The following is a 23279-nucleotide window of genomic DNA, read 5'->3' as shown; positions in this document are numbered from 1 at the left end:
CACACCTTCGTTAACTGGCTCACCTTAATGGGTACTTCTCTCCAGGGTCCATCCCCAGGTGGAAAAGCAGCGGCAGGGTAGTGTGCTCCTCCAGCGTGTGTGTTGTCACTCCAGAGACATTCTGCCCAGGACAGAAATCAATGCCCTACAGTGAAGAGGAGAGAGGTGATCAAGGGTGCAGCAGGGGAGGGAGCAAAATTTTAGCTGATGCCACTTTCTTCAGCACCTTGTTCCAATATACCCACAAACCTCAGAATTATTTTAAACCGAGAGTCCATGTCAGTCTGCAAAATGGATTCTGATCTGACAGGGTAAAATAAGGTGACAATGTTGGCATTGCACTCACATAAAAGCTGAAGCAGCCTTATATTCTTGCCTTATAAAAAAGTAATCTCTATAAAATATTCATTAAAACGAAATGGCAAAACAAAAGACAAAGAGGTAAAACCATTTAATCATAAAAATTCTGCACGTGGAAAGTATCTTCTCTGTTTGGTTTCTATGGCTTTGAAACTCACAGAGGGGATCAGATCACTTGGCAGTTCTGATCAAAAAGCAACAGTCCTGGGGGAAACATCCAGCCAAACCAAGGGGCATCACCCTGAGAGGCAATGCGCACCTGCTAGCCTCCCTGAAAACTCAGCTTGCTAGCACCTGACACCAGACCTGAAGGCTCTGTTTCACTGAAGAACAGAACAAACCAGTTAATTTTAAAGAAATGGGTGCATTTGTTGATCTGACTCATAGCAAGCTGGTACTGAGGCACTCGCCTGGGAATGACAGTGGGGCTGAAAGAACTGTATTAAGTCTGGAGACATTCCTTTCACTAACATTCAAGTCTACGGGGTCAGAAGTTGGGATTTTCCCAGCAGTGGCAGTGGGTATGAAGGACACAAGTACTGGGACTCTCCCTTTGCTAGCAGCAACGGGTTAAAGTGCTCACTGGCCACCGAGGGACAGAGCGAGCCGCCTGCTCGCAAATCCAGAGCGGTGAGCTCTCTGCATCTGCCCTTGCACGCCTTGCCAGGCTGCGTCCCCCCAAGCCCGGCCGGTTATTAGCCAGGTGTCGAGCTCCCTAATCACCTAGAGCCTGGCCGGCAGTCTAGAGGGCTAACAGAACCCATTTAAGCCCTGGGAATAGCAAAAAATGCAAAGCACTAATTTCACTGAACAGCAAATAAAGCAGGGGGCCCCACAGACCAGCAAGGACTAGCACCAAATGGACTTGTTAAAGCTCAGTTTTACAATTCCAGCTAACATGCTGCGCTCCTTACAATACCTCAGAATGCCCCGAGACACGGACAGAGACATGGAGAGAAGGTAAATGGGAATATTTCAATGGGAGGTGGGAAAGCAGCTGTAGCATTTGCTTATAAAACAAACAAACTGAAAAGGCTCTCTACAGATGTTGGTAGGATTTGATTGGCAAACAATTTTCTAAAAATATCCTCTGTTTTTAATGGACAGCTGGTCAGTGGAGCAGTTAATATTCTGCTTTTCAATAAAGCAAGAAGTTTAGAAGCCCATGAAATCCCATTTATCTGCACAGAGCTATAGATTCCTGAATCACTGACTGGAAAAATAAGAGAGTTGCTTGATAGGTTGTAGTGGCCTACCAATAATGGACTTTAAATGGATACAAAAATGATTGACCTTTCCACCTTGTGACGCCACAGGCCTCTGAAACACACAGTGAAAAATAGATTATTTTTTTTTTTCCCTCAAAAGGAACAGTTAATGAAAAGGTATCAAAGCCTACAAAACACCCAAATTATAATTTGGATGCAAATCAAACAAGCAATTTAATTAAGAGCCTGCTAATTGGTACAATGCTCTTCAGCTGCAAATGCTTTGGTTTGAAAGAAGATTTTAGTCTCTTGGGTATTTGTTTATACATTGCTCTGTTTACATTTTATCTTTTGTTTCTTATAAAATCCTTGTAGCTGAGACTCTAGAACACAGCCCAGGCTACATCCCAAAGACTCCCAGGAAAGAAAGTGCTGTGACAACTTGCCTGATGCCACTAGCCAAAAGCTATCTGTCTTTCTAATCTAAGCACTCAATGCCCTCTTCAAAAGTAGTCTATTGGGAAAAAAATCAAATAAATAAAAAAAAATAAAATCAAGCATACCATTTTATGACATTGATAAATAATGCTCTTAAAATATGGCTGAAACCACCCTTTAAAGTTCTAAAGCCTTTCAACTTTATCTCCACAAATAAAATTGACTATTAGTATTTTTATGTACTGTGTGACTGCCAATATTCAACCTACAAAGAGAGCTTAAAATATTTTCTACCTGCTCATCAACAAATGAGCAAAAAATAAGAGGTAAAATTTTATCCTCACACCCCTGATCAAGGCATTCTTCTGCACCGGAGTAAGTGATACACTACGGATATAGATAGAGCAGCATAGTCTTCTGTCCCTCTGACAGAAAAGAATATTTAACTTACGATCCACAACTCTATCTCATTCTGGTTTGTAAGTCAAAGCATTTTCAGTTTGCAGGATGGAAAGAGAAAAATCAGCTATACCAGTGAACTGAAAGTCTGGGATCCCAAGTCCGGCTTGCTTGTCTTTTCTGGAGCAAAACCAGTATAAATTAAATCTGCTTGAGATTTGAGAAGTATTTAAAGACAAGACAATCCACTTTCTGGAGCATCTGGACAATGCCTCTGGTTGCTTGGAAAGTGTGCAAATTTGGTCACGTGTGGTACTGGGAGCTGGGGCGGAGGGACATGCCAAAACTCCTTGTGCACGTCTTGGATGGGAGAGAAGGAGCTGCCCTCCAGCTCTGCTACCCCAAGCGGGCTGCAGGACAACAGGCCTGGTGAGGAAGGGGACTCTGTTCTAGATGATGATTTTAAATCATGTCAACATTTTGGATCATTTCTTGCTCTTCATTAAACAAAACTTTTTTTTTTTTCCTTGTAAAAGCCCAAGCTGACAACATGCTTGATGGACCCCAAGAACACTGCAGGCTTTAACAATAAATGCAAATGTGCCAGGTTCTCAGCTGGAGCAAAAGCCACATCATTCCATGGGCTGCAGAGGAACTCTCCCCATTTATGCTGACAAGGGACTGGCTTCAGCTCTCTGGCACTGCCAACAGAACGGCAACTTCACCCAAAAATAAAGCTGTGTTCTGTCTGAGAAGAGCAAAGAGGTAGCTACGCCTGCCCTATCCACCAGGATAACAAAATCCAAGTCAACTACCACTTCATCTGCTGTTGTTTCCTTTAAGCTATTTATTTGGCAGACTGTTAATAACAATATGCAGGGGATCAATAGCCAGTTAAAGTACGTGCCTAATATTTTACTCTGCACACTATCCAAGGTAATTTGCATGTTTACAGGTAACACTGATCAAACAAAGTAGAAATGTTACTCCCAGTGTTTAAGCAAATTCTTGGAGCTTTCCTCCTCAATTATAAAAGCATGAAAACCACCAGAAGATCAGCTCCCTGCCTGCTAAGGGAGCCCATAAAAGAGCATCAGATGGCAACCAGAAATAGCTCAGGTCCTGCACCCAGTCTCTTGCACAGGCACAGTGTTTTGCACCACTGCACAGACCTGTTTGCTGTAGGAGAAATTCCAGCAACGCTTTTTTTTTTAAAAAAAAAAAAAAGAATGAAAACCACAACATTTCCTGCACATCAGGTAAACCTTTCAGTGAGCATGTCTTTCTGCCCTTCTCCCCAGCAATCATGAAACCTGGATTGTTTTTCCGTTCATAAGATCTAGCGGCTATTGGTTGCACAGCTTATGCTTTAATTTCCAGAGCAAATGGACCACAGATGCTATGTCAATATAGACATGAGACAAATACAGCCGGTTGCCAGTTTGGGCTCTCCGCCAAGTGATGGAATCACCACTTGTGTTAACGTAAGCCCTCTGGCAATTCGTCACCCTGGCGCTATCCCAGATCCCTCCGACTTGACGAGCGGCTGCAGATTTTGATAGTGGCGCAGCGAATCTGGGGTCTGTCTCCTGGTCAGGTCTCCTCATTCCGCCACACAAAACCCAGAGCAGCAAAACTGTATTAATATTGGAAGGAGAAAAGAACAGCAGTTAATTAAAGCCAGGAACATTGTTTCTTGCTGTTTGCCACAGCATGGGTAAGCGGCTGTTCTCACTCTCCTGGCGATTCCCAGCAAAAGCCTCCCAAACTGGAGGTCTGAGCGACCAGATACCTAAAAGTGTGACTGCCAAGCTTCAACCCTGTTGAACAAAAATTGCTTCTAATGTGTTAACTGTCTGGAAGAGACCCCAGAAGATGGGCAGATCAGCAAGCCTCCAGCGGCTCTCAAGCAGAAGCGATCAATGGCTAGCTCATATGCTCAGAGGACCACAATCAAATGTCATTATTTGTGAGGTTCTACTTGACTTCACATCCCCCTTGCAGAAAAGGCTTTATCGATCCCTTCACGTTGAGGAGAAGGGCAATCAGACAGACTGCAGCAGGAATAACCCCTTTGGCATTTTACAATAAAACAATAGGGTCTTCTGGCAGGCACCTACACCAATCATTTAAAGACACAGGAGCTCTCATGAAAAATCACTGAAGACTACTAACAAGATACTAAGCTGACAGCAGAAAGGTTGATGTTATCAGCCACTCTCCAATGAACCAAAGGGCGTTTTCCACATTTTTTCTTAATTATTTTTTCCCCTTCTTGCATCACTGCTCTTGGAAGGCACAAGAACTATTCTCTGCTGGATAGTCTCTGTGGCAGGCAGAGAGAAGGGAATTTCCTTTCTCCTGCTAGCTCATACTCCTACTTCCTCTACATAGCATTAAAGTAGGCAATTCCTGAAGGACTTGCTGGCTACTTAGATAAATCCATAGAGAATACCCATTTTTTCCCCTTTCAGACCTCTCCTTCCAAACAAGAATGATGAAATGTACCTCTCCCTTCCATCCAGTGGACAAAATAACTCATAACAATGCAGATTCTGAGTGTTTGTATTTTAAGAATGGGAAGCTATGCACCCAGCATCATAGCTGTGGGCACCAGTAGCAATAAAACAGAAATGCCAAGTTTGTGTGCATTATTTGTCATGCACTTTGCAATCCAGTTCAAATTTGGTACCGAACAAGCATGACTTACAGGCTAAAAGGATGGATGATGACAGCAACAAGAACAAGGAGACTCCCCGTAAAAGTCCTGTGTGTCTTATACCATACAAGAGAGGGAGCTCCCCAGGTTTATCCTTAGTTCTTCTGCTCCAACACACAACACATGTGGCTGTTTTTATCACTGCTGATTTTTGCTACAAGAAGAAAGGTGGTCAATGATGGTGGAAGAGCTTATGCGCTGACATCCACCAGTCCTACAGCAACAGGGACTCAGGTATTGTGCAGGGTGAAGATTTCTCTCCCTCTGCCAAACTATTTAAAAATCTTTTACCATTTAAAAATAAACCCTATTTTTCAAGTAAAGTTTCCTTTCATCTGCTCTGTCCTATTTATCACCTTTTGAATGTCAGAGATGTCAAATTATATATAACATGAGCCACCTATATGAAAGGAGATGGAAGCCAGGTAAACAGACCCAAACAAGTATGCTATGCAATCCACAGCGAAAATGTCCCACAGAGCTTACTCTCACTTGCTTCTGTTGAGTGATCCTTCCCTTTATGCTTTCAAGAGACTAACCATTCAAGAAGGCAAGTTACCTAAGTAATCAAGTTAAGCCAGCAGAAAAGACAGCATCAAGGTATCCTCCAGCACTGAGAAAGACTACAGGAGTTTATGAGAGGAGTCAGACTAGAAAAAAATTGCTTGGGGGTTAAAAAACAAATAAACAAACAAAAAATAGGAAGAACAGAACAGCACACTTCATCTTTGTGAAAGATGACAAATTTTAATCCCAGGACATAAGGCAGAGGATGCAGACCAGTAAGGGCACGTTAATGTCATGGGAGTCTAAGATGACTGTAAACCTGTGTACTGCTTGCATGGGATCTTTCCAGTGTAAATATTCCAAGTGCCATATGGAGAGAAGCATTCATAACCCTGTTCTGCTTTCCTAGGCTTTGCTTTCTGTAAGCTGCGTCTCTCTGGTACATTTTTATTTGTATATACATACTTTATTACTTAACTAACTTATACCACATTCACACACATAGCTTTCCAGGTTAGAGGCCACAATTGCACACATTCTTTCTAGATAATCCTGAAAGACATGGTAGTCCTAAACAGACCCAGGACGTGCACCAATTCCACATTTTCCAGTGTCAACATGAAAATGTGGTTCTGGCTGCTTTAATGGTATAATCTCATCTAAAAGTCAAAAAAAAAAAAGCATAAAGTGTGGATTAAAAACAGTGCAAGTTTTCTGAATCAATGATTTCCCACAGTGTCAATGAACAAGGGAATTCTGAAAGTAAAAGGAGGTTTGGCTAAAACGCGCCATGTATCTGTCAAAATCATGAGATACTCAACTACCCATAAAACAAACCTCTTAAAAATTTGCAGACAGCTGTTTGGACACACCTGGCCAACTTCAGACCACTTTCAAATGGATGACATGCCAACCAGATACATTTGTTTATTCCAGGTCTGAATCTGGACCTTCAGACATAGAGAGTTTCGTATTTGAAAGTTTAATAAATCATCACATTGTATTCATGATAAGGTAAGGAGCCATGCTAAAGATCATACAATTAACAAGGCCTCATTAGCTGAAGTTCTACTGGGATGGCAAATCAAACTTACTGAACAGCAAACCTGCCGACAGTCAGAATTCCTAATGCCACAGATGTGCATGTATTTAAATACATTTTTCAAATGAAATTGGCAAACAAATTGGCCTTTTTGATTCTGGCAGCATAACTGTAGTCCAATATCAATACTGCTGAGAACACCAGTCACTGAAAGAGGCAACTGTATCATAAGGTGAGATTACAAAACTCCTAAAACAGGACTCAGAACTGTGGAACTGTTCTGCATTCTGATTTATTTCTATTTTTAAACTTGCAAGACTTGTAATTAATGGCTTGAGAACATGAGGAGAATTGGAACAAATTTCAGCCTCAGCTTCCTCTGCATGTTGTTAATGGCTAGTCTGTCCACTAATGTGCTCCAATTTTACCCACATCAACCACATGTGACACAAGCTGCAGGAAAGCAAGTGAATTTTTAATCATCTCTCTGATGTACAGTACAATTGCTGACTTTTATCAGACAGTAGTTAAACAAAGACTTAGAAAGAAATAAATATTCCTTAATTGCACAACTGCCATTGCTCACAGTAGGAAAGCCTTTGAAATGAGTAACTGGTCCCTATTATCATGGCTGCACACATACTCAGACATGTACAAATAAGTTTAGATCAACACAGACGTTTATTTATTTCACAGCTAGGTATGTAAGTGTGTGTATGGGCTTATATTACAATGGAGAGCAATTATTCACGTGTGAGACTATCTTCCATGCACATGGGAAAAGCATGCCTCTGAGTGCATTTGTATACCCATACACATGTACATACAAGCTCCCAGTGTCTCTCACACAGGGAAAATCCTCCACACTGTGCCACATGCGATATATGGGTTTTACTCACATACTAACCTAGACAAATACATTATCTCATTTTAGCTGTGTAGAATTAGCACTGAGGCAGAGCGTGCAACGCATTTTTGGATCCAACTTTCCTTTTCTTACTCCATGTAAAACAGAAACTTTGACTCCTGGAGCATTACAGTCTTAAAAAGACAAATGCACATATTTACAGCCCTGAATGTAAATGACTCCCTTGGAGCTGACGTTTCCTTCTACCCCCAGGACATCCCAATGAAAGAAACCACGCGCTTTTATATCCACAAATGTCATCAGCACTTATTTCTGCACCTGTGATGCCTTGAGGACCCACCATAAGTTAAAAAAAAAAAAAGACATAAAAAAAAAAATCATACAAACAATCCCTCCCCAATACCAGCCTGCTGTCAAAATTGCTGAGAGCAGTGCCATAATGCATTTAGTTCATATCTAAAGGTATAATCAGCAAGGCACATGTGTGAACCTGCCATTCAAGAAATGCCCCAGAGTTTAGTACCCAAGTCTGAGGCAAGAAAGATACAAAAGAAGAAAAATAATAGTGCTTAACATCCAATTGTGAGAAGATCAGCCAGGAAATTACAAAAGCTGTGCCGATTTGGCAAATAAAACGTACAACATCTTATAGTGTGATATGGGCTCGCAAAAGTGCTGATAGTAGATTAAACACATGTACTCTACTGTTTTCAACAACTGCTGTTCTTTCCACTGTGCAGTTCCTATGGCTTTCCTTTTCCCTTTTAAGAAAAAAAGAAAACAAACCAACCCATCCCTATTCCATTTAGGGCGCCAGGTCTTTTGTACTAGAAATTGTGAGATACATGATCAATTTAGCATCGGACTCCAAACTTTGTAAGGGTACGCATGAAAGCTCAGAATTCAGCAGGGAAAGAAGCTTAGTATTAAGGGGCATTAAGTGCTGATTAAAGGCAACACCTCTCAGAACAACTCAGACTTTGTTCATTTTCCTCTGTTTGTCTCCAGCTTCAGTAGAGGGGTGCTGTGACACCAGTCCCCTCAGATTTTGCAGCAGATCTGGTAGCTCTTAAGTGGCTGTGAATAAAAGCCTGGCTTGCAAGTGCACAGCGACATTCCCCAATTTAAAGCTCTGCTTTAAAGGATTATTTGTCCCCAGGAGAACCAGTGAGACCAGGGTGCAGGTTGGTGTCCTGTTACCTTGCTGTATTCCTCCCAGGAGTTGCTCCAGGTCCAGTAGTGAGCCTTGTAAAGCCCGACTCTCACCGCCATCATCTCGTTGCCACGATAATAGAATATGGGCCTGAGAAGGAGAGCAGAGATGCATGAGAAACGCCAACGTGCCAGGCCTGGGCAGCCACCGCCGCAGCAGCCTCGCTGATAAGGGAGACAAACACTTTAATGGCATCTGACTTCCGATTCGGCTATCAGTCAGAAACAGGCTGCCTCCTAATAGTCTCCACTGCAAGGTTTTCAATTAACATTTTTTAAAGTGTTCATCAAGTTGAGAGCTCACAGGGCGCAAGAATGAAACATTATACAGCTTGGCTGCCAGTGATTGTTAATCCTTGAACTATCAGACCCTGTTATTTCCTACAGAGCACGCCGATTTAAACACCAAATGTCTCAGAAGTGGCGCGCATGTGCGCGCGCGCGAGAGAAACGGGGATTCACAGAATATGTGATGCTTAGCCTTCTCTTTAGGGCAGCACCAAGCTATGTGCCGTTAGTGTTGCATAGACAGGGTGGCTGGGGAGGACACCAGATGCTGGCCTGTTCTGGATGACATCTCAGAAAAACTCCATATGGAAAAACCTGGCAGCCAGACGTGCTTTATTTTTAACTCCTGTCCATTTTCTTTCCCCAAATCTCCCTTTGCATCATCGAAACATACCACTGTAAACTGCAGTTTTTTCCCGGAGGTTTTCCTAATTAAAAATACATTTGAGAAATGCACCTCACTTGGAGCATTTGGTCTGCACCTGTGTACATGGACTTCCCTTTCCCTGGGCATCCCAGCGATGTCCCTGTCGGTTTCCCCAATAACACACTCTTGTTTTTTGAGGGAACAGTACAAAATTTTACTGAAACAGACTATCTGCAGGAGAGAGGCTTGATTTCTTGGTGCGGCTCATCACACAAGGACATCAGACTTAGTCAGCTCTTCTCTCCAGTTGTTTCAGGCTGCTGACAGGGCGAGATGGTGAAGCTGTTTATCACTGTCAGGAGGGTACATACATCTTTGTCTCTCATTCAGAGATGCCACTCGGCAAAAACTACTCACTCCAGTGATGCCACCTTGAAAAAACAGTTCCTAATTGCAAGATAAGATTAAAATCTCCACATCTGAATGTCAGGAGTGGCCTTAGATCTCTTCTATTTTAAAATTGTAGCCTCCCCTGCAGGTTCCTTGCACAAACAATGAGCTTTTCCCCTTTGTCACTAGGAACTGCCGGTGAACAAAGGGGAAACACTGCTGCCAGCAGAGCCCACTCCCACATCCTTAACGCACCTGAAATGCCGGTGAAAAAAGGCAGCTTGAGAGATCTGCCAAAGTGCAGAATCTGATCTAAACCAGTCCCATTAACAAAAGCCCAAACAAATACGCCACAAAGTACACCAGTGTCCTTTTTCCTTGCCATAAACACTCACTATTTGACAAGCTCTTATGTGTCCCTTTGATTGAAGGTGTGGGGGTTAGGTTTTTGCTTTTTAAAAAAAAAAAAATTTTCCACCTTTGAAAGAGGATTACAGCTTATACTCAGAATTCCGCTATTACCAATTTCTTTTTCCCCCCCATTCACTTTTTCCTTTTTAAGCTTAAAAGAACACAACTGCATCTCCTGGAAAGTTTTTGGGGGCTGTGGAAACTGTGACCTGGTCAGGTCTGGAGGAAAAAAAAAAAAAGGAGGCAAAAAAAAAAGGAGGCAAAAAAAAAGGAGGCAAAAAAAAAGGAGGCAAAAAAAAAGGAGGCAAAAAAAAGGAGGCAAAAAGGAGGCAAGAAGGAAGAAAGAAGGAAAAAAAGAAGGAAAAAAAGAAAAATAAGGAAAAAAAAGAAGGGAAAAAGCCATTATGTGCCTTGAGCAACTGCTGTTGTAACACAAACAGCACCAGTTCCAAGGAGCTGGTGACTGCAGTGAAATTCTCTTTTAAAACAACAAAGAAGCTTTACAAACTTACAGAAGTAAAGATGGGATAGGCTGTGTTTGAGGAACCTGCAATGCCTCAAGTCAGCCACTGGCTGAGCTCTCAGGTAATACTGTACGCGTGCTTCTTGTGTGCTTCTTGCGTTAATGGGCACAAAGGCAATTTTATGGAACAAAGCCTTATGTCCAACACAGAAAAGAAGTCAAGTATGTTTTCCATGCATATGTTTCCCGTCTCACAGAGAAAGAATATGCTTGTATTCAGATTTCCCGGGCTGCCGACTTCCTCATCAAAATCACAACTATGAGACCTCTCTTGACCTCCAATCCTTCCAACAAGAGAGCCAAGGATATTTGCTGGCAGATCTCAGTGCCTGTACCAAAGAGCTGACAGCACTCCTCCATGCCCATGAAGATCCCAGGTCTTTAGCCCAAATCTATTCTTGCAAAAGTATCTGCAGAAACAGGACCTTGGGAGGAGGTGGGCTTCCAGTTCACACGCAGCAGCCCAGCCTTTACCTCCAACCTCTCTCAAGCTGGGGCTATAACGACCTAGCATGCTCTTGGATGTTTTTCCAGTAATAAATAATGTATTCTCCCCTACCCAGGCTACAGTTCTCAGGCTTTTATCTCCCCTATTGCCATATGTTGTTCCAGGGATCCCTGCTAACCCCCTGACATTTTCATCTGTCCCCAGACTCCACTGTATGGCAACATGCCACATGTCAGGAAATCCCACCGCTGCTTGCTCCACCAGAGAACTAGCACATAGCAAAAAGCTCTGGTGCTACCCCACCTCACTAAGCAGGAACAAAGATGCATCAATTCAGTTTATAAAATATTTCTGTAAACTTGATTTAAAAAATAACCCCAAATTTGGCATCACTTCAGTTCGGAGGCAAGGGTTGGAGCTCTGGGCTCATAACTAACCTGTCAATTAGCTTGCCCTGCAAGATGGCAGGTAAAAGGTCGATGCCGTCAATCTGCCTGTCACTGGGAGGCTGCAGTCCCGCCAGGGAGAGGCTGGTGGTGAAGAGATCCATCACACTGCCCAGCTGATGACTGACCTGAAAAATCAACAGAAACACATTTGCAAAAAAGACCTTCAGTAAAAGCCAAAATGAAACAGGCTGGTTTCCACCAAAGCAGAAGTATTGCTTCCTGAACCTCCTTCTCCGCCAAGCATCTTTTGAGATTATCTCCCTTTACAGTGCTGCAGTCACCAGCAAACCTCCTATTAAAATAATAAAGGAAAGGAGATGATCCATATTTCTCCACTGCTAGGGAGCATTTGCATTTTGATTCATTTTTTCATTTTCCTCTCTTTCTTCTCACTTTTCTCTCTGTATCCACTTTACAGGAGCATGTTTTCACAGAGATCAACTTAATTTAGCAAAGTCCAAGTCATTTATGGATTGAAAAAATTAGCACTTAAACCAAGAAAAAGAAAGTCCTTGATTTGTTCCTTCTCCAGGTCATCTCTGGAGTCCAGAATAACCTGAGAGAGTCCCCAGAAAGCACAGGGATAGATGGATAATAACAAAAAGAGCCTGATGACTTCATCTGCAAACCATTTCCAACAATTCAAAAACTGTAAAGTCGTGGTATTTTTAGTATATATTTTAATAAGGGAGAAAAACATCTGGTTTTGGCTCCAATGGAGATGTGCAAGCATTTCCACACACCCCCCCCCTTGCTTTTTTCTTTTTTTTTTTTTTCCTTCCTTAATTGGAAGCCATACTTATCTCTCTGGTCTTAATTATTTATATTTTTAAAACCTAAAAGTCTGTTCTGACTGCTTCTTTCTGAATCTTTGCTCCCACCCTGCTTGTGGTATGCTACAGTTATCTGCTGTAGGACGTTTAACTAGCCAGCAACACACTAAATTGAAGCAGATGCATTCAAATCCAGAGCAAAACTGTTTTGCACCAGGATGCACCAGCACAAGATGCAACATGAAAAGAGCCTTTTCAGCCATACCATTTGTTCGGAAACAAGAAGCCATCTGATACAAGTCCACATCTGTAAGTACAGAAGCACTTTCTGACTGAAATCCAAGTCCTAGCAGCAGCCTTGCGAATGTCAGTGTGAACATTACGATGCTGGGACTATCAAAGACTTTTTATCTCTGAATCCTCTTTCTACTCACAAACAGACTCCCAGCCTGTAAGCTGACACTAATTATTTAAGTATGACAACAAATGATAACATGATAAATGAATTTTGGTGAGATGCTGGCTCTAGAGAGAAAAACTAAAGGGAAAATGCTATTTTTGCTGGAACACTAAGCCTTTTATTAAGACACCAGGCTGAAAAAAGTGAACACAAAGGAAGAACAAACAGGTTTTTTTTTAAAAAGAAACTGGAGAAAGCAACATGCAGAGGACTAATTACAAGTCTAAAATTACAGTATCACATTACTTGATTACAGTAATTTCAAATTTTAATAGCTTTCATTCATCAAAAGGTGTTGCCAGGAACACATGATATTAAAGTTGCGTGCAAGAATACTTCCACAACTCTTAAGAAGAAATCAAAGTGCAAAGCTCTAAGCCCAAGAGGAAGCCTGACCGTGGAAACCCTTGCCCAGGAAAGCAGTTGGATCAGTTAACCAGGATCAATAGGTCTTGCAGAAGGTCTCAGACATTTGAGGTTAAGCCTTATTCATGGACATTGCTGCAGCAGGCAGCCTGAAAGAGGTCATGCTCAGCCTGTCCTTGTAGAAAGTGACAATTAGACATGAGCCCACAAATCCCTCACAAAAAGCAGATGTATACATGAAGTTCCCTCTCCGTATGGAGAAAAGGATGGGGATCTTCTGGTACACAGCTGTGGAGAAGGAAACAGAACTGAGCCCTCCGATGGGATAACCTGGCTTCTTGCTCTCCCCGGGGCCATTTGGCAAACGTGGACCGCCGAGGAGAACCAAAGCTGGCTGTGTTGTCCTTGAGGTTAACTGTGGCAGACAGTGCTGTGTGCCCCCTGGACCGTCCCCCTGCACAGGCTCTTCTCTGGTCTCGGGTGTGCACTCAGAAAGGACTGACACCTTAAAAAAACCAGTGCACCAAACCAAAAAAACCCCAAACATCAGGTCACTCCTTACAGAGCTGGACAGCTTCGTGAGCCACTGGTGTTAGGAACGCTGCGCTCCCTCTGAAGTCAAAGGGGATTACATGCGCTTAGCATCTCAGCAAAGATGCTCAGTCCCTCATAGGCTCATCTGCTAGCTAATTTACCCTGAGCATGCCTTAGGAGAGCTGCGGGGTCAGCAGAACACCATATGCAGAGCTCGGAATCTAATAAAGAGGAGATCTGGCACACGCCTGCTCCCTGACAACTGCTACGTCAGGAGCAGGCGGGCAGACCGGTGGCTGAGACTTTTTGTAATTAGACCTCTCACAATTTAGAAGGCACATCCAAAAGTCACTTTTCTTGTCGCTCCATTCCCTCGCCTCAATCTTTTGATAACAGGCAGCAAGAGGCAACCGCTGACCTGAGACTCGTGCCTCTAATATCACCTAATTTATACATCGCGTAGTGACAATCCGGTGGGGCCACCATGGTCTTCTTGTACTGGCCCTTATTAACCATAACCAGATGTAGATGACTCTCTTTAATCATCCAATTACGTTTCTGGTCTCAGACAACATTTTTCCGTGAAGCAGAGAAAACTTCTTACGGAAATTAAATGCCCATGCCACAGCCACTTGGATTTATCTGTGCTCTGCAGCATCACATTGAAGAAAGGGGAAAAAAAAAAAGGTTAATATTTATATAAAACTTTGAAGTATTTTCAGAGAAAAATACAAAAATTACCATTTTCTCCTGTCAACAGTGCTCTTTCATTCTAGTTGCCTTTCCCATTTTTTATTTTTTTTTTTTTAAGAAAAGAAAAAGAAAAATCCAGAGAGGGCAACAGCCCAGAGAAAATAAATAATATATAAAAAGGAGTGAGATCAGATATTGCTCATATCAGTGAGAAACAGCCGGTATTACGCACGTAAGAACGGATTTTTCCCCCCTCCTTCCCCCCCTTCTTTTTAATAAACTCTCAGTATACACATAACGTCTTTAAGAAAATGAAATCCTTTTGCTGTGGGCCACGTCGCTAGAAGAAATAGTCACCACTGCTGTTATCAGTGCTTTCAAGCTTTAACTCTGAATCAAAGGCGACAATTAATAAAGTCGCCCCCGCCAGGAATGGAAAGGAGGAAAGCTAAATATTTGAAACTGGGTGAACAAATGTCAGGGTGTTTTTAAATAAAATCCTTTTACAGTTATCACAGCGAGCAGACCTGATATCCCTGTCTAATTCAATTTCAATTTGCGCCCCATGGGAGATAGTGAAGAAAAGGTTGCAATGCTGTCTTTGGGTTGATATGTTCTTTTCTCCTTCAGGAAGCAGGCACGAGAGAGGAAGGGGAGGAGGGTGAGGGAAGAGAGGAGGAGGATTCAAATACCAACAGAATATGATTCTTTTTTTCTCTCCCTTTTTTTTTTTTTTTTTCCAGCTGGATCCTTCCAGAAGGCAGATGTGATGTGGGGAATGTTGAAATGCTGATTTGTTGTGAATTCACCTGGAAAACGTAGCTGAGGAGGAAACTGCAGAAAGGCTGTTTGTGTACAAATAAATATTCCTGACGGGGGACCAGAATTAACTGAATGTTGATGCCAAGAGCAACACGCACTCCCGAGGCATCCCTCTCCCCCCAAAAACTGCAAATCAGCCAACTGCACCAATTATCCTAACCTGTATCAATATCCTGTCAAGTGTTCACAATCCTGTCACCTAACTTCTTTTGTTTAAATAAAAAGGTACTCCTTTATTTCAGCAAACACATGTACCCTTTAATAGAAACAAAAAAACCCCACCCTATATATCAATAAGATTATTAATAAACTGCCAGATCCCATCAGCGGAATGAGCCTTCCACCCAGTAACTGGATTTCACTGGCCAGAGACACAAGCCCTCTTTTTTCTGGCTGCAGTTGTGCCAACTGAAACAGTTGCTGGCCCTCCGCCTGCTCCTCAAAATGTCCGCGGCTGGAAACGAACAACCATTACACTGGGAGCAACACCAGCCCAGGAAGGAGGAGTTGACCCTTCAGCTTTGTGCTTGGCACTCCTGAGAAGCTTTTTGCTTCCATCCTGGTTCAGGGCTCCCAAGCCTTTTTTTCCTTCAACTCTTTTGAAAAGAGAGAGCAATGAGAGACTTTGAAGCAGTTTTCCCATGTTTTACAGATTCTTGGACTACACGGGGCTTAAGCTGACTAGTTTAAACTTGCAATCAAGAAGATTGAAGCTACAGACTCCATAAGATACAGAAAAGAAGCCAAAAACGTACTAGCAAACACGTCTCTTCACTTACTGTCAGTGAAAGAGGCAATTATGAAGCAGTAACTACAGGTGCCCTACAGGCCAACGTAGCGTGAGCTGTATTACGCAGAAGCAATGCCAAACCTCTCACCTGCGGTCAGTGCTGCTGTGGGTACCAGTGCTGGAGCCTCGATGGCAAGAATACAAGCAGAAAAGACATATAAGTAGCTATCACATATTTACTTATCAGTAGCATCATACGGGGGCCTAACTCACAGCAAAGCAGCACATCCTGGGGACAGAGTTCAGAAGAGGCTTCTTGAGGTACCAAGTGGAGTCCTAGAGGACATTTGGGCGTGTAACGTGCAGATATGTGGCAGGCAGCATCGTGAATTGGAGCCCAGGATAGGAAGGATTTAAAGTTAAGCACGTGCTTAAGTGCCAAGGATGGTATCAGCAGCGGTGGAGGAGGGGATTTTCAGGCACGTACCTGCCCTAATAAGCCTTAAGCACACTCTCCAGCTCGCTGAGCATGCATGGGCTTATGATAGTATGGCGTTGGTCAGTCCACCCACCTATGCAAACATGTTAACTCTGCACAGAAATGACTGTTCACAGGAATTCAAACAGCAGCTTCAACTATGGCCTCAAGCAGAAAGCCATGCCTCACACCAGGCTACCGAGAACATTTTGCATTACATAAAGCTTCGCCGCTGCACTACATGCAAAAGACTACCTGTGAGAAGGGTACCAGCCAGTTACAGTTAGAAAATAAGCAGGCACAATGATTTCTTTACTCATGTTCTTAATTATCCTCAGAGTTACTACAATGGAAAGAATTTTTAAATTTGGTATTTACTTGTTCCCATTTATAATGCATGTTTACTTTTAGCACATTATTTAGTTTGGACATGGAAAACAAAACAGTCAGCTTCAGTTTCATGTTCTTGTATGCTAGCCCAAGGCTGTTGTACTTGGCTTGTAAAGGCTTTATGGAAATGTTTAAATTTAAACAAAAAGACTGTTTTCATTTCAAATTAAAAAAATAATAAAACATCCCTAGTAGGTTTTGTGAACTCTTTAAAAATGATGAAACCAAACTACCCTCCTGCCCTCAGCTGCAGATCTAAGCTGATGGCTTCCCCCTAAATGTAAACGATAAATTATCATTATCCTGACTCAATTAAACCACCAAAGAGGAATGCAACTTAGAAAAATGTTTTATTTATGAATAGTTTGCAGTCTTAAGCACAGTGCCCAGTTAATGAAGTATCACTTTCTTCAGGGATAAGAGATGCTCACAAAGGGGAGGGAATCTGTATTATTTACTGTGAACCCTGCCTGCAGAAGAATTGATTGCATCCTTCTTTAATGAGAACTGGGACAAATGAGGCTGGTAGTGCCACTGGAGGATTATTTTGAAGTGATCATATCTGAATTTGTGTACAGGCAGGAAAGAGGAATAGTCTGGTATCTAGACCTCCCTGAGTGGAACTTTTATCAAACACCAAAGCGAGAGCTGTGAGGGTCAAATCACTTGATACTCCAGGGCACAGAGAGTGTGTGTGGGCAACACACTCCTGTTCGACACTGGGACACATATTAGCAACGTGTCTTTATACTCCAATTCGTTCAAACGCGTAACCCACTAAAAATACTGTTGTCCAAAAGAGTAAAGGGTTTAGACAGAGCAGGAAGACAAAAAGACCAGACCGCTCAGTGCTCGCAGAAGTGTTGATCATAGACACTCTAGATGTAAATTTGCAATAATGAACAGGAATGACATCATTCTCTAGCGGCAGTGTTCAGCTCCTTATTTAGACAAGCATCTGGACTGATGCATTGGGCATGTTAAAAGTCTCATCCAAAGCCCACTGAATCCAGCAAGAACCACTCCATCCACTTGAGTCCACTTAAGACCAATCAGAATTGTTCAAAGCAGATACTCACCCCTCCTGCAGGTATATGTCCAGGCCACCAAGCAATAGCCGGCTCTCTCATGCCACCTTCAAAGGTGGTTTGTTTACCACACAGAAAACGACCATTGCTTCCTCCTAGAGGGAGAAAAGAAACCATAAAAAACACGATATGCCAATATCACACTTCAAAGGGACACTGTCAACTAGGAAATTTTTAGGCTCGTTTTAAATGAATTTTCCTTTCTGCATGAATGCCTCTTCAAATAACATGTCCAGAGTTGTTTTGGGGTGGGCCTTTTTTCATTGTTGGTTTGTTTGTTGGGTTGGTTTTTTTTAAATATCCATTTGTGATGAAATTTTAGAAGTGTCTTTTCAGCACAGGGAAAAAGTGACAGTTAAACACAACTTTCTATCAACCAAACAAAGAAAACAGAACCCAAACAAACAGAAAATATTTCACTGGCATTTTCCTTCCCTTTAAGGATGTTAACTGTTGTTTGGAACTAAAGGAAATATGACACTTTTAGGGAGAAATAGTATTTTTTTCACAATCCTTTTAAAGCACCAGAGCAGTATTAGATGCAGATACAAGAGTGAGAAAAATAATCATGCATTCCCTGAATGTTCACTCTCAGACATAGCAAGTGCTTTGGAGGAATGTCTGGGTTTTTAACCCAACCTTGTAGCTAAGCTTGCTGAGGAACAAACAGGGAGGTCTTGTGACTGATTCCAGGTCACACAAAGTCAAACACAGTGGTTCAGCTGAAATCAGAACTCAGGATACTCCCTGCTCTGTGGTCCAATAGCCACGAAACAGCCTGCCTCTAAATAGAAGAGAGTGGGTTCTAAAATCAATTTGCAATGACTCTGAGAAACAATCATTTAAACACAGGAAAACTTGTAAAGTAACAAAAATACTTTTTCTTCTTGCTATTTTTCATGAGAGCTAAAGAAGAAGGGACTCCTGAACTCTCTGTAATTACTCAGAAAGCTCAAATATGCATTTGGCAGATGGAGAGTAAAAACCCTGCTAAGTTACTGTGCCTGGTCCTAAATAAATTAAAAAAAAAAAATCACCCCCTGACAGTGGAGCACAAAGTGGAAATGCACATAGGTGAAGAGCCACACTGGGTTAGGCCAAAAGTCCATTTAGCCAAGGATACCTCCTTCAACAGTGAGCAGAAGTAATGAACATAAGCTAACTCTAAACATAAATGCTCTGCATTTTGAGGCTTCTCCTAACTGCATAAAGGAAAACCCCAGGTACAGGTGTGTCTACCCCTCAGACATAGAGATTTAAGCCTTGATTTCACAGCCCCAGACCAGATTTGTTCCTCTGAGACTCACCTTGTTTAGGAGCTGAAACGAGAGCAGCCCCATTATCAGAAGTGAAAAACACAAAAGTCTTCTCGCTGATACCCAGCTTCTGAAGATGTTTTAGGATTTTTCCAATGCTATCATCAATTTCTCGCACAGCATCCCCATATCTGAGGCAAAAGTAGATGCAAAACATTAAAGGCAGCAAAGGAGGAAAAGTGTCACACAGCATAATGCATTGCAATCAGCCACAATGCTTTCAGTGCACGTAAGTTATACCTGTGCTGCAGAAATACTGCTCTTATGCATCAGGTACTGTAATAAAGTTTTCCACCGTCACTGCAAACCCCGCGTCTCTTGCCTGCAGAGAGCAACCTCTCTTGGATATCAAGAGTCAGAATTGTTCAGATGTGAGCCACTCTTGGGCAGAAACCAGCAACTGATACAAATTTAGCTACAAAGTTCTCAAATATAGGCAAAGCCACTTCGCCATAGACTTGAAGCTAATAACATGGATTTGCTTATGGATGCCGGTTTGAAACTGCGCTCTCAGAAGCAGGGCTCACAGTATCCACAGAGCTTTTTGCCTCCTGTAAGTTGTGTTTTTCATGCATGCTTTTCTACTTGCTGGTCTGATTTATAGGCTTTTAAAACAGGCATTGATCATACAAAAGCCTTCCAAAAAATCATCTGTGCCACATACAGCACTTCATTACTCACACAACTGGCAAAGGAGCTTAGACTCCCCCTTCACCCCCATATTAGTCACATGATCTTCATTTCAGATTATGGCAAAATTATTAAAGAACAATCCAAGCAAAGTCCTCACTAACTAGTGTATTTCAGCACACACATACATTTTTGAGAAACGATCTATATACTTGGTTTTAATAAACATTACTTAGGTTTTCTGTTTCTGCAGCATGAGGTATTAATTAAAAAAAAACAAAAACCCAACAAAACCAACACCCACAAAACCAAGACTTACAGTCCTCTCTGACTAGTGCCCAGGAACTGTTTGGAGGCATAAACAGGAGCATGGGTAGCATCAATTGCCCAGTATAAAAAGAATGGCTGCTGGCTGCCCTGCTGCTTGCTAATAAAATCGAGAGCTTCCTGTAAACAACAATAAAAATGAATTTAATGGAATCATTCTCTGCCATCTAAATCTCTGCATAAAAGTCACTGCAGCTTAGAAACCAGTATTAAAATAGACAGTACCTGCAGGTAGATCTGAGTCAAGTTGGCTTCACCTGTCTTCCGATCAATTTTGAAATCTTCATAATACCTTAAGATAAAATGAATCAGAGAGAAAAAAAAAAATCAATCCTAAGGAATATACAACATAAAAAGGCCTTTCTTCCCTTACTGTGTAAGCAGGTGACAAACAGGTCACAGTTGCTACTCAGCAAACTCTCTTCAGATATTAAAAAGAATGTCACCATATTTTTTCTTACGGGAGAAAGCAGTGAAACAGCTAGATCCAAATTAATGACAACTGCAAGTTTTGGACAGACCCGAGCCACCAACCTTTCACTGTTAAGCTATTAGACTAGGGGTAGTATGCTTAAAGATCTCATGCTGCTACTCTTTCAACAGAGAGGTGTTTGAAAGAAGAGTAAAATTTTCAGAAGTACACAACAACTTCCAGTGAGATAGAGCAATTCTGGAATCAGAACTTGGGCTGCTTTGAAAACTTTATGTTAGAAGTATCTTTGGACACTCATTAAGCAAAGAAGGGCAGAGGGCAGTCCTCAGGAGAATAACAGCAAGTGAAATAAGATGATAACAGACTCAAAAGTGAATGGACAAGAATGGCACAGACTGCAGAGCTGGAGCATAGAATGGTGTTACGCAAACAGACAAAAGGTTATTACAAACAGGAAGAGAAAGAATAAAGAGGTCTTTCAGTACAGAATGGAACCAGCTTCCAAGAGAAGTAGTGGAGTGAAATCATCACAGGAAGCCTTTAGGGTGCAATGGGATAAGCAAACATCTCTGAGGGAGGCACTCTAGAGCAGTCACACCCCTAGAGGGTCCACATGCAACTTGCAGGTTGGCCTTGGTACTCAGAGCTTTATTAATCCTCAGAATCAAACATCTAGCTTCATATTTAATGAGCTTCAACTTTAAATTTAGATGCTAAGGTAGAGATGAAGAAGACAGGATTCCTGCAAAAAGTGATTTAGGAGTTTAGAATAAAGTTTAGTAGTCAGCTACCATGCTTAGTCTCTGAGGGGCATCAATACCATAGAAGTAGGTCTGTATTGTCTCAGCTTTAAGTGGAAAAGTCAGAGTGCCACAATCACAACTGAGAAGCACCAGGCACTGCCCACACAACCATGCTTGAGTACCCTTTGCTGCCAGCATTGCCTTCAAAATCTCTTCTTCCCCCAGGAAGGACTATCCTTGCTTCCTCTCCTAGATGTGAAATTCACATACCTCTTGACGGTTAATCTATACCTTCCTGTTTCTGCCTGTCTTGTGTGTTTTCCCACAAGGCTTCCCCTTCAGTCTGTCTTAGCTCCAATGGAAACCACCACCCAGGCCTTGTAAGGCTGGATATTGGCCATCACCAGACTAGGGGGAAAGTCCTGTTCAAAAGTAAAAGGGCAAAGCAAGAGATGAGATCCTGGCACAGGATGTTGTAGAGTCCAGAAATACAAATGGGTTTAGAAGAGAGACAGTTCATGGAAGTTAAGTCAGTGGCTATTAAGATCTGGACACAACCTTCAGTTTCAGAAGGTGGACAACCATACAAGAGAAGGACCATTCCACCTATCCATTTTCTTATACCCTTTCTGTAGGCATTCACTACCAGTGGTCATTGCACAGTATAATGGATTAAATGGGCCTGATCCAGAAGGGCTGTTCATGTGTTTCATGACCTCTTACAAGCACCTTTCCTGCACTGGCTTACTGCTGAACTGCAGGATATTCAGGGCACTCTGAATAAGTAAGCGTCTCAGATCATATAAGAGTCAGGATATTCCCAATGCTTGACATGCTACCAAAGTCCTCTGCATAGGGTAAAGCACTTGTAGATCACTGCCCATCCACCTGAGTCTGTAACTCTGATTCTGAAGCAGCTGCTGTTTTTGCCAACCCCTTTTCATTGAAATGGGTTTGCTACGCTAGCACTTATCTTCCAGCACTGTAATGTCAGCAGGGAAAGCAAAGAAAATAACATTACCAGGCAAGTAGCTGAATTACCTGCCAATCATTTCCCAGTCCCTATACACAGGGATATTGGGGAGCGCTCTGTTATCAAAAGGTCCAAAATGGCAGTTTGGGGACCCGAACCATTCATCAAACCCATGCTTCAGGGGGTGGAACTGGGGCCTGTGACCCAGATGCCTAGGAACAAAAGCAACAGAGGAATTAAAATTCTACTGCAAAGAAGCAAATAATAATCTCATCAGAATGGCATGCAAGAAAACAATCTTTGCCTAAGAAGAAAAACTTCAAGCATTTTAATCAAATAAATGATTGCAGACCACTGTCTTGATCTTCCTCATACTTGTTGCAAACACATCCATGCAGACTCACTCCAGTGCTTACATATATCCCATTTTAGTCTACTGTCCAATCTTTGTTTTCCATTATTTCATTCTATTGGTGTCTTTTCTCATGCTGTCTCGATGATGTGTACTGATGGACTACACTGCCCAAAGCCATTGTGAAGACGCACGTAATGTTTTACTTAAGGATTCTGATCTATGACAAGTCACTTTTATACCACTAAGCTGTAAAAACACAAGGTAAAGCTCATGAAATGTACCATTATATCTGCATTCCCTTTATGGAGTATTCATGCTGCCAAAATGGTACAGAGACACCTGAATGTAAGTGAGAATGAGTTCTTTATGTGCACATGTGAACACAAAACACATTTAGCTACTCCTGATGACAGTACCATTCTACTACACAGCTTGAAAAATCTCCATTCTTAACTTCAAGATGAAGCTCCTCTCTAATCTCCAACTTCTGTACTGCAAATTCTACATTTTCTTCATTTATACTATCTTGAAGATACAGA

General features: G+C 42.1%; 1 protein-coding gene across 8 annotated transcripts in view; it reads right to left on the bottom strand.

The window, feature by feature from the left end:
* The window catches only part of GALNS (galactosamine (N-acetyl)-6-sulfatase), a 55537-nt gene that overhangs the window by 23332 nt on the left and 8926 nt on the right, over positions 1 to 23279 (bottom strand). For all 8 annotated transcript variants that reach the window (XM_010579577.1, XM_010579578.1, XM_010579579.1 and 5 more), the window contains exons 5-12: positions 22454 to 22597; positions 20462 to 20528; positions 20229 to 20356; positions 19271 to 19410; positions 17955 to 18058; positions 11618 to 11754; positions 8742 to 8844; positions 24 to 145 (exon numbers count right to left, since the gene is read on the bottom strand). In XM_010579577.1, coding sequence (XP_010577879.1) covers positions 24 to 145; positions 8742 to 8844; positions 11618 to 11754; positions 17955 to 18058; positions 19271 to 19410; positions 20229 to 20356; positions 20462 to 20528; positions 22454 to 22597 — 945 coding nt within the window. The remainder of the gene's footprint in view (positions 1 to 23; positions 146 to 8741; positions 8845 to 11617; positions 11755 to 17954; positions 18059 to 19270; positions 19411 to 20228; positions 20357 to 20461; positions 20529 to 22453; positions 22598 to 23279) is intronic.

The sequence above is a fragment of the Haliaeetus leucocephalus genome, unplaced genomic scaffold (assembly GCF_000737465.1).
Source record: "Haliaeetus leucocephalus isolate CR32 unplaced genomic scaffold, Haliaeetus_leucocephalus-4.0 Scaffold668, whole genome shotgun sequence".
In the NCBI taxonomy this organism is placed as follows: Eukaryota; Metazoa; Chordata; class Aves; order Accipitriformes; family Accipitridae; genus Haliaeetus; species Haliaeetus leucocephalus.
The sequence above is the reverse complement of the archived record's forward strand: the minus strand, read 5'-3'. Positions and strand labels throughout refer to the sequence as shown.